Source organism: Hippocampus comes, unplaced genomic scaffold (genome assembly GCF_001891065.2).
Source record: "Hippocampus comes isolate QL1 unplaced genomic scaffold, H_comes_QL1_v1.1 scaffold85, whole genome shotgun sequence".
NCBI lineage: Eukaryota > Metazoa > Chordata > Actinopteri > Syngnathiformes > Syngnathidae > Hippocampus > Hippocampus comes.
In genome coordinates this window covers 4,993,866-5,007,508 of record NW_017805540.1, presented here as the reverse complement: position 1 = coordinate 5,007,508, position 13,643 = coordinate 4,993,866, and the positions used below count along the sequence as shown (strand labels likewise).

At 41.2% G+C, this 13,643-nt stretch overlaps 1 protein-coding gene across 1 annotated transcript in view; it reads left to right on the top strand.

The window, feature by feature from the left end:
- Positions 1-12,262, top strand: part of abhd3 (abhydrolase domain containing 3, phospholipase) — an 18,480-nt gene extending 6,218 nt beyond the window's left edge. The window contains exons 4-9 of the mRNA XM_019878797.1: positions 1,633-1,678; positions 4,516-4,628; positions 8,732-8,905; positions 9,781-9,829; positions 10,380-10,545; positions 11,588-12,262. Coding sequence (XP_019734356.1) covers positions 1,633-1,678; positions 4,516-4,628; positions 8,732-8,905; positions 9,781-9,829; positions 10,380-10,545; positions 11,588-11,769 — 730 coding nt within the window. The 3' untranslated portion in view covers positions 11,770-12,262. The remainder of the gene's footprint in view (positions 1-1,632; positions 1,679-4,515; positions 4,629-8,731; positions 8,906-9,780; positions 9,830-10,379; positions 10,546-11,587) is intronic.
- The last annotated feature ends 1,381 nt before the right edge of the window (positions 12,263-13,643 follow it).

Here is a 13,643-nt window from a genome sequence, read left to right as displayed (position 1 = left end):
TTTTTTTTTTTTTTTTTTTTTTTTTAAATCAAACCCGCCCCCACCTCTTTGCTGTGTCTTCAAGCCCCACCCCTGCTACTGAGTTACTCTTACGCAGGCCCTTCACATAATAGATGACCAGCCAGGGACGATGCTGATGCTGCATGTCCACCACACAAGCAAAGAAGGAACATTTCTATTAGAAAGCGTAAAATATGCCCGTGTTTTTTGTTTGTGGATCATTTGAAAATTCGATGCAATAAACTTTATCCAAGGCTAGAGCTGCTTATGAAATAAAACGGTATTCACAAACCTAACCTGATTGGTCTCCACTGTCCTGAACATGGTGGTGGAGGACAACCCAAAAATCAGGCAGGATGGACAATGAAACAACAAAGTTAATCTTTTGTGAGTTACCGACTTTTCAGAAGTGTGTCTGTGAGTGAGCACTTCTGCAATCTGAGCTGACTGTTTCCTCACAGTAAGGCTGAATGCAGAATTTCCTTGCCAGTGATTTGGATGCTAGGCTGGGTGAAGATCTGGAACCACTGTCAAACTGCGGCTGGACTACTCTGTCTGTTACAAAATTTGTTCCTGCCATTGGCCCAGCAGTATGTGCAGTGGGCTGAGCGTTAGCTCAATTGCAGGAGACAGGACCGACCCCTCGAAACTATTAATGTATAACCTACCCAGTAATCAATTACATAGAGGCAAAAAAAAAAAATTGCAAAACGTGTGCTATAATTCTTGGTGTATTTTTATAAAAACAAGTTAAAAAATTGTTTAAAGGGGAATTTGCAAATTAAAATAAAAAAAACTTTTTTTGGGGGGGGTGAAATTTTTGTCAGATTGAAACAGTCATTATGACTTGAATGTGACATGATTAAAGTCCCACAGTGGTAGAGTCCTCCCTCTTGCAGAACCGCCAGCCTAAACGCGTCTGCGAAATTACCAACATCAAGGCTAACCCACCGCCGTGCAGGATTTGCAACTGCCACGAAAATAAAGCCCTACATGTTCTACACGGCTCCTCTTGTTGTCTATTGTCTGTTTAAGAGGGAGGAAATTTCATCTGTGCTGTATACAGCACATTTGACAATAAAGTTGGACTTGATACTTGATGTTATGAAAGACATTTTGACAAAAATGATGTTTTCTTTTTCCACCTAACTGTTCTGGTAAAGTTATGTCTTCTTTAACAGAACTGAAAAAAATTAAGATAAAAAAATTAGAGGAACAAAAATTTAAACTACTACTTACTATACATTTAAAATGAAAAAAAAAAGAATGTTTGATGGTGTCGTTTATACGTGACAGACTTTTGTGCGTGCAGCGTGAGTTCAGTTTCGACCCGACAAAACTGAGCATGAATGATTGTCAGTCCGCATGTGCTTTGTGATTGACTGGCGACCAGTCCATGCAGTAGTTTGCCACTTGCAGAAAATCAGCTGGAATAGATTGCATGGTACTCTCAACCGGGTAAGCATTATAGAAAAGGGGTGGATGGCTGGATGTATTACCCAATATATACACACACCATATAGACATTATGATCATAGTTAATTGTTTCTGTGCTGGTTGGAATTGTCATTCAAGAGTTAAAAATGATTGGTGCATTAACATTTGTTCATGTCTCCGTTTTGTGGGTTTCAGAGCGGTGGTTTTCAACAACAGAGGTGTGTCGGGGGAAACTCTGCTGGTAAGAATCCAAAACTGGCTCACAGTTTACATGCAACATTCAAAACCAAATAGATTCAACCAAACGTTTTCTGTTTTATAAAGAAGTCAGACAAATCTCCAACTTCATCAGTTCTCCATTATCGTGTTAGTACATCCCCAGAGACTTTCAGCTTGATAATCGTTTTATTACCCCCATCCAAGCACTTTTGTGGCAAAAAGACAAAATGGAACGATAAGTTGGCTGCTCAGTACATTACGAGCATTTAATTATGAATAATGTACTGATACGAGGTAGCCAAACGTATGGTGGCTACTGCTAATTAGCATGAGTGGTTGAAAAATGATGCCTTTGTTCTGCAAGGGTGACTAGTTTTCAACCGTCTTCACTCCTCTCCTCCACTCTTCTCTTTTCACACAGTTGCATGATCATTTGCGGTAGCTAGAGTACAGTTTTGATCACTAAGGTCAGATGAGCGTCACCACGAAAAGTGACACACAATTCGAGAAGGCTTTGTTCAAATATAAGCTTCTGTTTTTTTATTTTTTCTTAATTGAAGTTAAAATAATGATAATTATATTCATTACGTATATTAAGTTTGGTAGCGCTGTCAGGTTTCATGGCTGTATCTGTATTTGAGTTTATAATTGTTTCAGTAAATGTTCTTAATCTTTGTCGGACAAGAGACAGTGTCGCTGCTACTGGCAAGGATTATGTCAGACTTAATCGCGTATTTACTTATTTATGTATTTTAAGAACCAGGGATGCAGCTTCATGGGGCCCACCCCCGAGTGTCACGTTTAGTCACCCTGGCCACCCAACTCACAAATATCTGACTAGGCCCCTGTTAAGCACCCACCCTCCAAGAAATGGGAGCCGGCCAAGCTTTGGCGATCCTGACACCTGGCTTAATCCTCTCCTCCTGTATATTTAGCCAACATAAGGGGCTGAGGTGGGATATTTCTGCATCAGAACACTGTTCTTCTTGGCTACATGCGTAACTACCAGACAGTACTGCCTGTAAAGTCCCACTGAAACCAGGGTTCATGAAGTTTAGTCCATTTTATTGTGTGCAACCTTGGCACTGTCCATCGGCCACAGTGGGGGGTCTTTGTCCCTCGTTTCAATTGGTAATTGTGCCCCTTTCTGCGCACATGATTTAGCATTGATACGCTCTTGTGCTCAATTTCTGTACGAGTGTGAGCGCCATTGTGCATTGTTTAAACGAGCCAGGCTTTTAGAATGGCCCCGCTGTGTACCACCGGGTCCAATTTCAAGGCCTTGTGAGCCGTTACGTTACAATTAAATAGAGAAACAATTAACGGTGTCACTTTGCAACACAAACTTTGGTAAGTATGTCTACCTTGACAGGTTGCTAAAAAAGTCCCAAGGATCCATACCCGAAAATTGGCTCAAAGCTGCGATTGCGGGCGAATTCCAGGACTCATACTTTGACAAATTCACCCAAATGAGCCTCAGGACCGGCTTTTCTTGACAAATGGGAAACCCTAAATCGCAAAGCCTTTTCACCAGTGCCATTTTCTTGTGGGTGGAGCATGAGGTCAAGTTTGAATCCCTCTTTAAATGTTCTGATCTCCCGTTTTCACCTCAGAACCACACCCAGAGGAGTTAGCATAGCTCAGCTTCCCATGGCTGATGTTGTCATGTTGTTCAAACAGGCTGAGCAGTTGAATCTTTAATGTGGACAACAGCGTTTATGAACTGAAGTAATTGCAGTATTGACCCTTTTTTTTTTCCCTGATGGGAAATGGGAGACTTCTACAGTATTTCAAGAGAGTGTGTACGAAGGCAAGAGCACACAAGGGAAGAAGTAAACAAGAATTTAGTGGTTAGCCTGAGTTTCTACTTGAATTTTAATGACGGGCCCTGAGAACTTCAGCAACATCAGGAGAAACGGGACAAACGGGCGCCCTGCCCATGGAAGGCATTGAATGAATGTGGTACATTGTGACGTAACAAGCGCTGTCTGACGAAGCGAAACACAAAGAAACGAACCCTTGCATTGACTGTGCTGGCATTACAATTGAGCTCACTTTGTATTGTGGGAAGAAGGTGTGAGCACTACGCATGTTACTTTTTACCATCAGTGAGGATGATAAAAAAATAAAATAAATAACTAAATAAATGTAACAATGCTTCTATGTATTTTTGCTGGCCACGTCGTTCATTTGGGCCGCTACTGGTTGCCGGGCGACATTGACAAAATATTGGCACATTCTCAGCATGCTCACAAGTTTGTTTGAATGACAACGTAGGGACTGATCGCGTTATAATGATCCCACGTAAGAAACAGCTCAGTCACGTTTTGCCTTTTCATTTGTGAACAAGTCCAACAAGTGGATGTTTACAGTGTTGCCTACCACGGCCTCACTATGCCACCCATTAACAAAAAAAATTTTTGGGATCACCTCGATTTAACCAGGTGATCTCCTTGAGATCGGAGCTCTCTTGTGCAGGTACAGATGAAAATGCAGCATAGACCACATGTCTTTTTGGCTTCAAAAGAGAAGTAAGACTTCTGAAATAACATTCCATTTCTAATTCTTTTTTGTTTTTGTTTTTTTTTTTTTTTTACATAATTGACATGAGGTTTAAAAGAGAGAATCATCAAGCTATACACTGAGATACCTTTACTTTAATGCCCACAAATGTGGGAAAGGAGAGCTACAGTCACGATGCACTTTTCAGTCGTTTATTTAAGAGAAAATACATACCCGGTAGTCTACTTGGTGTCTTTGGGATGACCATAAAAATCGATGCACTTTTTTTCTGCAAAGTTGTTCCTGTCCAAAAGATGGTCAAATTGACAATGATGTCGCAACACCCTGTCCCTGCAGACACCTAGGACCTACTGCGCCGCCAACACGGAAGACCTGGAGACCGTCATCGAGTATATCCACACGACCTACCACATGGCACCTATCATGGCGGCGGGAGTGTCCATGGGCGGGTAATGAAGCCACTCGTTCCATTTGCTGACAAATGTTGACAAAGGCGACTGAAAGCCGCCATCGGATGTATTAGAAAAAGATTAACATTACTAGCTCGACAAAAGGGAAATCCAGTACGCATGGATGACTTACGTCTATTAATTTTGTCCAGCTCATTGTCCGATTTAGCGAAGTCCGAGACATGAGGTACAAGTGCATATTTCCTCAAACTGGAGCCTCTACTTCAGTGATAATCCCAACCACTGTTCTGTGAGCAATTATCCAATTTGAATGAAAAGTAGGATTTATTTACTACAAATAATACAGTATATATGTTCATCTGTCTATCAGTAATAGTGATAAGAAGAAGATAAGAAAACCTTTATTTGTCTCACAATGGAGAAATTCCCAATTTACAGCAGCAAATTATGAAAGTGAGAAATAGAAGAACCAAAAGTAAACATCAATTGTAAAATATAAATATAAGCATATTCAGAATGGGTGAGTGGGGGTGAGTCCAGGTTTTCAGGTCAGGTCTGTCTATTCAATAGCCTGACAGCAGTCGGCAGGAACGAGCGGTGGTACCTCCCCTTCTTGCAGCGCGGGTGTATCAATCTCTGGCTGAAGGAGCTGCCCAGTGCTGTCAGGGTGGCCTGAAGGTGGTGGGAGGGTCTGTCCATCATAGCTTTTAGCTTGGCTAGCATCCTCCTGTTGCCCACCTCCTCCAGAGTGTCCAGGGAGCATCCCAGGACAGAACTGGCCCTCCTGACCAGTCGGTCCAGTCTCTCTCTGTCCCGGGCTGAGATGCTGCCTAACCAGCAGACTATGCCATAATGAGGCCACCAAAGAGTCATTCATAGAAGGTCTTAAGGAGTGACCCCTGAACTCAACTCAACTCTCAACTCAACTCAACTGTATTTATAGAGCACTTTCAAACAGCCATTGCTGCATACAAAGTGCTGTACATGGAGCAACGAACATATATACAACAATAAAGCAAGAATCAGTAACAAAGATGGTAGTAGGCACCAAACAGTAAAACTAAGATCAAATCTGAGTCATGCTGAGTCAAATGCCAAAGAATACAAGTGAGTTTTCAGGCAGGTTTTCAAGATGGGCAGCGAGGGGGCTTGCCGAATGTTCAGTGGGAGGTCATTCCAGAGAGAGGCACCAGCAACGGAAAAGGCTCGATCCCCTCTGAGCCTCCGTTTCGTTCTTGGTACTTCTAATAATGTCTGGTCCGCAGACCTGAGGCGCCGGGCAGGTTTGTTGGGGTGGATGAGCTCAGAGAGGTAAGGTGGCGCGAGGTCATTTAAAGATTTGAAAACAAATAATAAGATCTTGAAAAGAACTCTAAAATGTATAGGGAGCCAGTGAAGGCATGCCAGAGTAGGAGTTATGTGCTCCCTCTTACGAGTACCGGTCAAGAGGCAAGCAGCAGCATTCAGGACCAGCTGGAGATGCTTAATGGAGGATTGGCTGACTCCAAAGTAAAGTGCATTGCAGTAATCGAGCCGGGATGTGACGAAGGCGTGAATTACTGTCTCAAGGTGCTCATGAGAAAGGAGAGGTTTTACTTTAGCCAGCTGTCTCAACTCTCTGAATTCCCAAAACCTCAGTTTTCTGATCAGGAAGAGCCTGCCCATTCCTGATCACAGCGTCCGTGTTGGTAGACCAGTCTAGTTTATTGTTCAGAAGAACGCCTAGGTACTTGTAGGAGGTCACCCTCTCGATGTCCGTACCCTGGATGTTCATCGGTGCAGGTGAAGTGTATCCTGCAGAAATCCACAAACCAACTCCTTCGTTTTCCTGGTGTTGACCTGGAAGTGGTTCTGCAGGCAGCAGTCCACAAAGTCCTCCATCAGTCCCCTTTCCTGCCGATCATCTCCGTCCATAATGAGGCAGACGATCGCGGAGTCATCAGAGAACTTTTGAAGGTGGCAATTTGGAGTGACGTAGCTGAAGTCGGAGGTATAGAGAGTAAACAGGAATGGAGCCAGGACAGTCCCCTGCGGCGCCCGGGTGCTGCAGAGAAGCCTGTCCGACTCACAGCTCTGTGCCCTCACGTACTGTGGCCGTGAGGATGTATCGTAAAAGAAAAAATAACTTTCACTACATTGCACGAGGTAAAATTAACCAGTGTATATAATACACACAGAATCATACCTTTGTGTTCACACTAAACAAATTGAGACAGATCATTATTCAAAATATAGGATCTTTTTTTGTGAAAATTTTTGTTCTGCAGGGTAATACGTTTTCGGATTTTTCATGGCAGTGAGATTTCATGCTGATTTGACTTATTTTCATGAATGACATTAGTTTCAATTAGTTTTTAGAGCAAGTTTTATTATTTCCTCCAAAAATATTTTGTTTTCGTTTAGTTTTTATGAGTTTTAGTTTTTTTTTTTTTTTTTTAAGGCAATGAACTAAACTGCTGTTCTCTAACAACTGAACTTCCTTCTTCTCTTCTGTAGCTACAGATGTCCAGCACTACCAAAATAAATGGATTTAAAATCGCATTTTAAAAATGCAGGACATTTTTACTCTGATTAGTTTTATTGTTAGCTTTAGTTCGGAGTATAAACGTGAAATGTAGTTTTAGTCAGTCATTATTTTTTAGAAGCATTTTTGTTTTTATTTTATTTCGTGAACAAGAAAGTTTTTTTCAATTTTAGTTTTAGTCATTTCGTTAATTTTCATGAACTACAATTACCTTGCGTGGTGCACATGAGATTTTTATTGGTAACTCCACAATGTTGTGTGCGTCCATGTTTGGGACCTAGTAGTCTCCATTAATAGCTCCGCTTTTGTTTGACATTAATTGTAATGTACTGCTAACATTGTTTATTCGTCCATTGATGCATACAAATGAATTCCTTCCTGTACAGAGACCTTCCGTGTCTTGAGTTGAGCAAATCAATGCCCATGCTCACTTTTTACCAAAATGACCCTTTGTCACGTTTGACTTTGCTCGCTATGAGATCATATATACAATACAATACATCCTGATTTATAAAGCGCTTTCACAACAACAACAACAGCTGCAGCTGTAACAAAGCGCTTAACAAAACAGTTAACATAAAGTAAAATAATAAACAAAACACATAACATAAAACAACAGACAGTCGTGCAATCCTAACCACTTTTCCCTTATACGCTTTGTTGTTTAAAGCAGTTTGAGATGAAAGAGGAGAGAATCAAAGTGTCCTTTCACCAGTGGATCAGAGACGTCATGCTCAAAATGTGCACACGTTGGCTCCAAGCTAAGTTTCAAAGTCAACAAGAAGCTGTAGCATCCATTGACGGAAAAAAAGAGATTGGTTCACTTCTCCTGTCCCATGTAAATCCATTTCAATTCCAAGCGGCGACTCTCAGTTCCAAATACGCATCTGCTCTGCGCCGACGCTCCTCTCTCTTCATCCTCAACTTCAGCAGCCATCCATCCAGCCGCACCAATGCAGACTGTCTGTGTGTATGTATGTAATACTGGATATGTACAGTATATAGCAGACTTTGTTGTTTTGCTATGGAGTACTCTCTCAGCTTGGTTGCAAGTAGATGATGTTTGGGTTGGGCACATTCAGAGCAGAAAGGTTGAAACAGTTTTATCATCGTATGGCAGATTGTCCATTTTTTTCTGCTAGGATAAGTGCAAAAATTCCAGCAAGTCAATGAAGGCAAGCCTTTGGTAAGGCTAATAATGGTTAAAGGTTCCCGGAATTTACAGTGGAACCTCCAGAGTTTACTGCATGTTTAATTGGTTCCACAAATTCTATTTACCAAGCAGATGCGTACATAAACAGCATGTAGGTAATGGCTCGGGTCAAAAGACAAGAAGTGTGCCAACAACTCGTGCCCGCTGTTATCTATGTGGTTGTGGTTCTTCGAAGGCTGCATCATTTTATATTATAATATTTTGGCTTGTGTTCCCCTGCAACATTGCGGTTTACTTACTTCAGGCCCACTAATCAGATTTTAAAAAAATGTGTTTGTATGTGGAATGGCTCTGTCGGAAATGTAGCCTCTGTGATGAACAGAGGTTCACTGTATATGGTTAATTTGGACTGGCTCTCATTTTTTCATTTGATTTAATTTCAAGTTTTCTTCTTTGTCCCTTCAGGATGATGCTGGCTAACTACTTGGGGCGCAAGGGCCAGGAGACGTGCCTGAGAGGGGTGGTGGTGTTCTCAGCCGGCTGGGACGTGTTTGAGTGCACGGCATCGCTGGAAAAGCCTCTGGACCGCTTCCTCTTCAACTCCTACCTCACCAGCTGCCTGCAAGCCTCGGTGCACAGGTCAGCCGCTGGGCCAAAGTGGGATTAGCGCGGCCGCTAGCCCACTGCTAATGCTATAAGGCAGCCTTGCGGGGCTTTAGCAGTCTGGAGATGAAATCAGAAATGGCCATCACATTTTTTGCTTTTTAAATTTCTTCGAATTTGTGACTGCATGTTCACAAAAGGTGCGTGCGTAGGTGTGTGTGTGTGTGTGTGTGTGTGTGTGTGTGTGTGCGCGCCGCGTCTGTGTGTGTGCGTGTGTGTGTGCGTGTGCGTGTGGGTGTGTGTGTGTGTGTGGTTAGAGTTGTTTTTTTTTTTCAAATGATAAGAGGATAATAGTTGAGAAGTTTATTATATTAATAGTCCATTCATCCAACCATTTTCCGATCCGCTTTATACTCACAAGAGTCGCAGGGGGTGCCGGAGCCTATCCCAGCTGTCTTTGGGCAGTAGGCGGGGGACACCCTGACCCGGTTGCCAGCCAATCGCGGGGCACACATAAACGAACAACCATCCACACTCACAATCACACCTAGTGACAATTTAGAGTGTTCCATTAACCTGCCATGCATGTTTTTGAAATGTGGGAGGAAGCCGGAGTACCCTGAGAAAACCCACCCCGGCACGGGGAGAACATGCAAACTCCACACAGGGAGGCCGGAGCCGGAGTTGAACCCTGCACCTCTGCACTGTGAGGTGGAGAGAGAGAGAGACAGAGAGAGAGGAGAGCTATATAGCTATACATATGAATATTTTGTGTGTGTGATTATATAGTGTTATCTTATTAATGTCATGTATGAATAATTGTACTGTATCCATAATGTTACATAATTCATTTATTTTAGTAAGAATGTCATACGTGAAACATTACGCATGTCTGTTCATCTGCCCACTAGACACAGACCGGTGCTTGAAAAGTGTTACGACATCGACCACGTTATGAAGGTAGGTGATTTTTCTCACTCCACTTTAGCCCCTTTCACGTTGCCTGTTAAAAAAAAAAATGTTTGATCCACCTTATTGTCCAGGCTCAATGAGATTTGTATTTATTCATTTATATATTTCAAACTTTTCCATGCTGTTATATGGAAGCGCACACAAAGTCGGTGACATGCTAGGAAGGGTCACCGACCATTTTGAGAGTGACAGCTCCTTCATGTGTCCTGATTGTGTGAAGGGCTACCAAATGGACACAGGTCTGAAATAACGTATTTGTCCAAATTACCTTGAATAATATTAGCATGTTATTTTTAATACTTCATGATTTTAATCTTCAGACTCTGATCATGTTAAAGGTGTCTCACAATAGTGCCAGTGTTTGCATTTTAAAATCTTAATTTCAACAACATTCCGAGCAAATGACATTGTCCTAGCACTGGCGGACTACTCATGTGGTGCTGCCGGGCTACCTGGTGCACCACGTTGATGACCCCTGTGCTAGATTATGGTTGTTTTTTCCGATGAAAGAGGCTCACTGACCCCATTCCCGTCTCAGGCTAGGACCATCCGAGAGTTTGACGAGAGATTCACATCCATCATGTTTGGCTACGCCACCAACGACGACTACTACCACGATGCCAGTCCGGTCCACAGGCTGCAGTCTGTGCAGGTGCCCATGCTGTGCCTCAACGCTGCTGACGACGTCTTTTCCCCGTCTCATGGTAAGAGCCTTTAAAGCTTATAGATCAATTTCAATGTCTCTTAATTTAAAGTTACAGTACTGTCCGCTGCTCACAAAAATGCACGATAACCTGAACAGGTGAACTTAATTCGAGGTTTATCCTGAAATTTCACTCAAATGCTGAAGTTCCTTACTCTGTGTGAGTAGCGCATATTATTTCTGTAATATGAAAGGATTGAACTGTTAATATTTTTTTTACTGATTTGTTATGAATGATTCTGTGTCAAGTCACATAACAAAAAATTTCAATTGTTAATTCTTCTCAAATAATACTTTCCCAAATTTTTAAACATTTTTGAAATACATTTTCATAAATAAATTGTTGTGCCATTAAAAAAAGAAATGCTATTTCACCTTTCATGCAAATACTGTAGCATACTGCACGTGCATCCTGTTATAATCGTGATGCACGCACGCACTTACGCACACACGCACGCAGGCAGGCACATTCTAACAGCAGTGGAAGTCTACATCTTTCAAATGTCAGGTTTTTGTCTTGAAAAAAAAAGAAAAGAAAGTAAAAATCATTTCAGAACTTTTTTATTCACCATTAACATGACCCATAACCCGTACAAATCAAATAAACGACTGGGCAAATGTGTTTTTCGCATTAAATGTGATTGGTTAATTCAGCCAATTCCCATTTGCAGTGGGTGTGCACACTTCTGTAACACATTTTTTCAGTTCTTTATTTTTACTGCTTTTTTTGCAAAAACCTCAGTTATTTTTTTTAATTTGTGACACGATTTTGGTCACAATAATGGTGACATAGGTTTTTAAATGATTATTATTTGGGTTTTTTTTTTTTTACATCACAAAGAAATGACATTTGAAAAAGGGTGTGTAGGCCTTTTATACCTTTGTACCAAAATGTATATTTTATCTTCATTGAATGATTGAGTAATTTAATAAGCATATTCACATTTAAATTCATTCACTCTGAATTAATAGCACCCAAAATGTAGAAAAAAAAATCAGCATGCAAATGAGTCTTTTGTTTTTGTTGTTGTCGTGTTTGTCAGCCATCCCTGTGGAGGCAGTAAAGCAGAACCCCAACCTGGCCATGCTCATTACCTGCCACGGCGGCCATATTGGCTTCCTGGAGGGCCTGTGGCCAAGGCGGAGCACCTACATGGACCGCGTCTTCCGCCAGTTCGCCCGCGCCGTCATCGAGCAAGGCGGCCGACTCAAAGACCTCTCGTGAGAACGGAATCAACCCCGCCCAGTCCTTTCTCGCCAAGCTGCATTCCATCCGTCCTTCCATTCCCTCTCCATCCCTCGATTGACCTTCTTCCTCATTCCTTCCATCCCTTCCTCTTGCCACACGCAACAAAAAACATTGTTCTGATCTGAAGGGCACGTCCGATTAGCTGCAGTCATTTGATTCATGTATTCCGCCATACAATCATTGATTGTGACACTGGAAAAAAAGGCTAAGTGTTTCGAACATTGTTAAACATGACAACACATCCTTTTCACATTCAACAGTAGGATGTTAGCCCTCAGGGACTTTTTTTTTTGGTCTCTTTGAATTATTTTAAGGTGTCCGCTTTCATTTGAAAGGACTTTTTGGGCGGATTTTTTTTTTTTTTTCCAAAGCTAAAGCTAAAAACACAAGATTGCTTTGTGGATTGCACAAGGCTTAACTCCATTTCAATGCATGTCAGCAACTTTGCACAAATTCATCGACCGTGTACTTTGAAATACTTATGCAGATTTTTATGCATTTTAATTATTGTGACACTGTCAAAAGAAAAAAACTATGGTCACTTTAAAAAAATGAAGTAAAATGAATTCATGTATTCATTTCCACACACACACAAACACACACAAACACACACACACACACACACACACATACACACACACACACACACACACACACACACACACACACACACACACACATACATACATACATACATATACACACTGTGTATATATTTATTGAAATTGAAATGATTCAATTCAGTTGCATTCAGTGGGCTTACTATTCGATTAAATATGGTATGGCTGTAGCTTTTGTCATGATTCTTAATATGCAACACCAAGTAAAAGCTCTCCAAAGCCCAAATTAAGCAACAACTCATCAGTGATGTCAAATTGATTTCAATCTCTTGTGCATCTCCCATAAAAGACAGTTCGATATCTGGCCTGTTAAATGTGGTGCGATGTAAAGATTTGAAAATGTAACGATTTGAGTTGGTTCGTCAAATCCTAACTGAATTTTCCGATTGGAATCGGGTTTTGTTAGCCTCCTAATCTATAGTACATAACTACATATGATACGTTTTTGCTGATGTGATCCTTTTTATTTTATTCCACTGCTAAATAAATGTGAAGTCAATTAAAAAGGGTTTAAAGTGTGAATTAATTGATTTTTTTTTTTTGGTGAATAAAACTGTGATTCTCCAACTTCACCACACGGCAGACCATATACATGGCACTGCAGCTTTAGTTTTTTTTTTGTTTGTTTTCAGTGAAACTGTAATTTGCCAACACCAGCTTTAGGGAAGCTACATAAGGCAGCAAGGCGTGGCAAAACGTCTTAAGATGCCAGACTTGAGATGTGGATATCATCCACATTATCCACATCATCCACATTAGTTAGTTGTCAGTGAAACTGTGATTCACCGACGACATCTGTGCTTTCATCCACAACCATCAAGGAATGTGTGGCAAAAGTCCATAAGATGGCAGGTGCTTTTGACATTTTAACGTGCAGCAATAAGATTTGAAAACAAAAGTTTCTGACTTGTACATGTATAAAATTGACAATGAGCGTAAGATGTGCAGTTGAATAAATGGTTCAAGAGTCTCCATTCGTCTGCCTTTCCCTGTACACGCCAAAGATGGCATTCACTCATGTTGATGGTACAGTGTTCCCTCGCTTATTGTGGTTAATGGGGAACAGAACCCCCCGCGAAAGAGGAAAATCCGCGAAGTAGGTACCAGTCCAGGTATATGTACATGTGTGTGAGTATATATAATATTTATTTATTAAGGTCAAATGTAATGGTATACATGCATGTAGAAGTAAATGTTTGTAATAATTAACATTACTTAATTATATATATA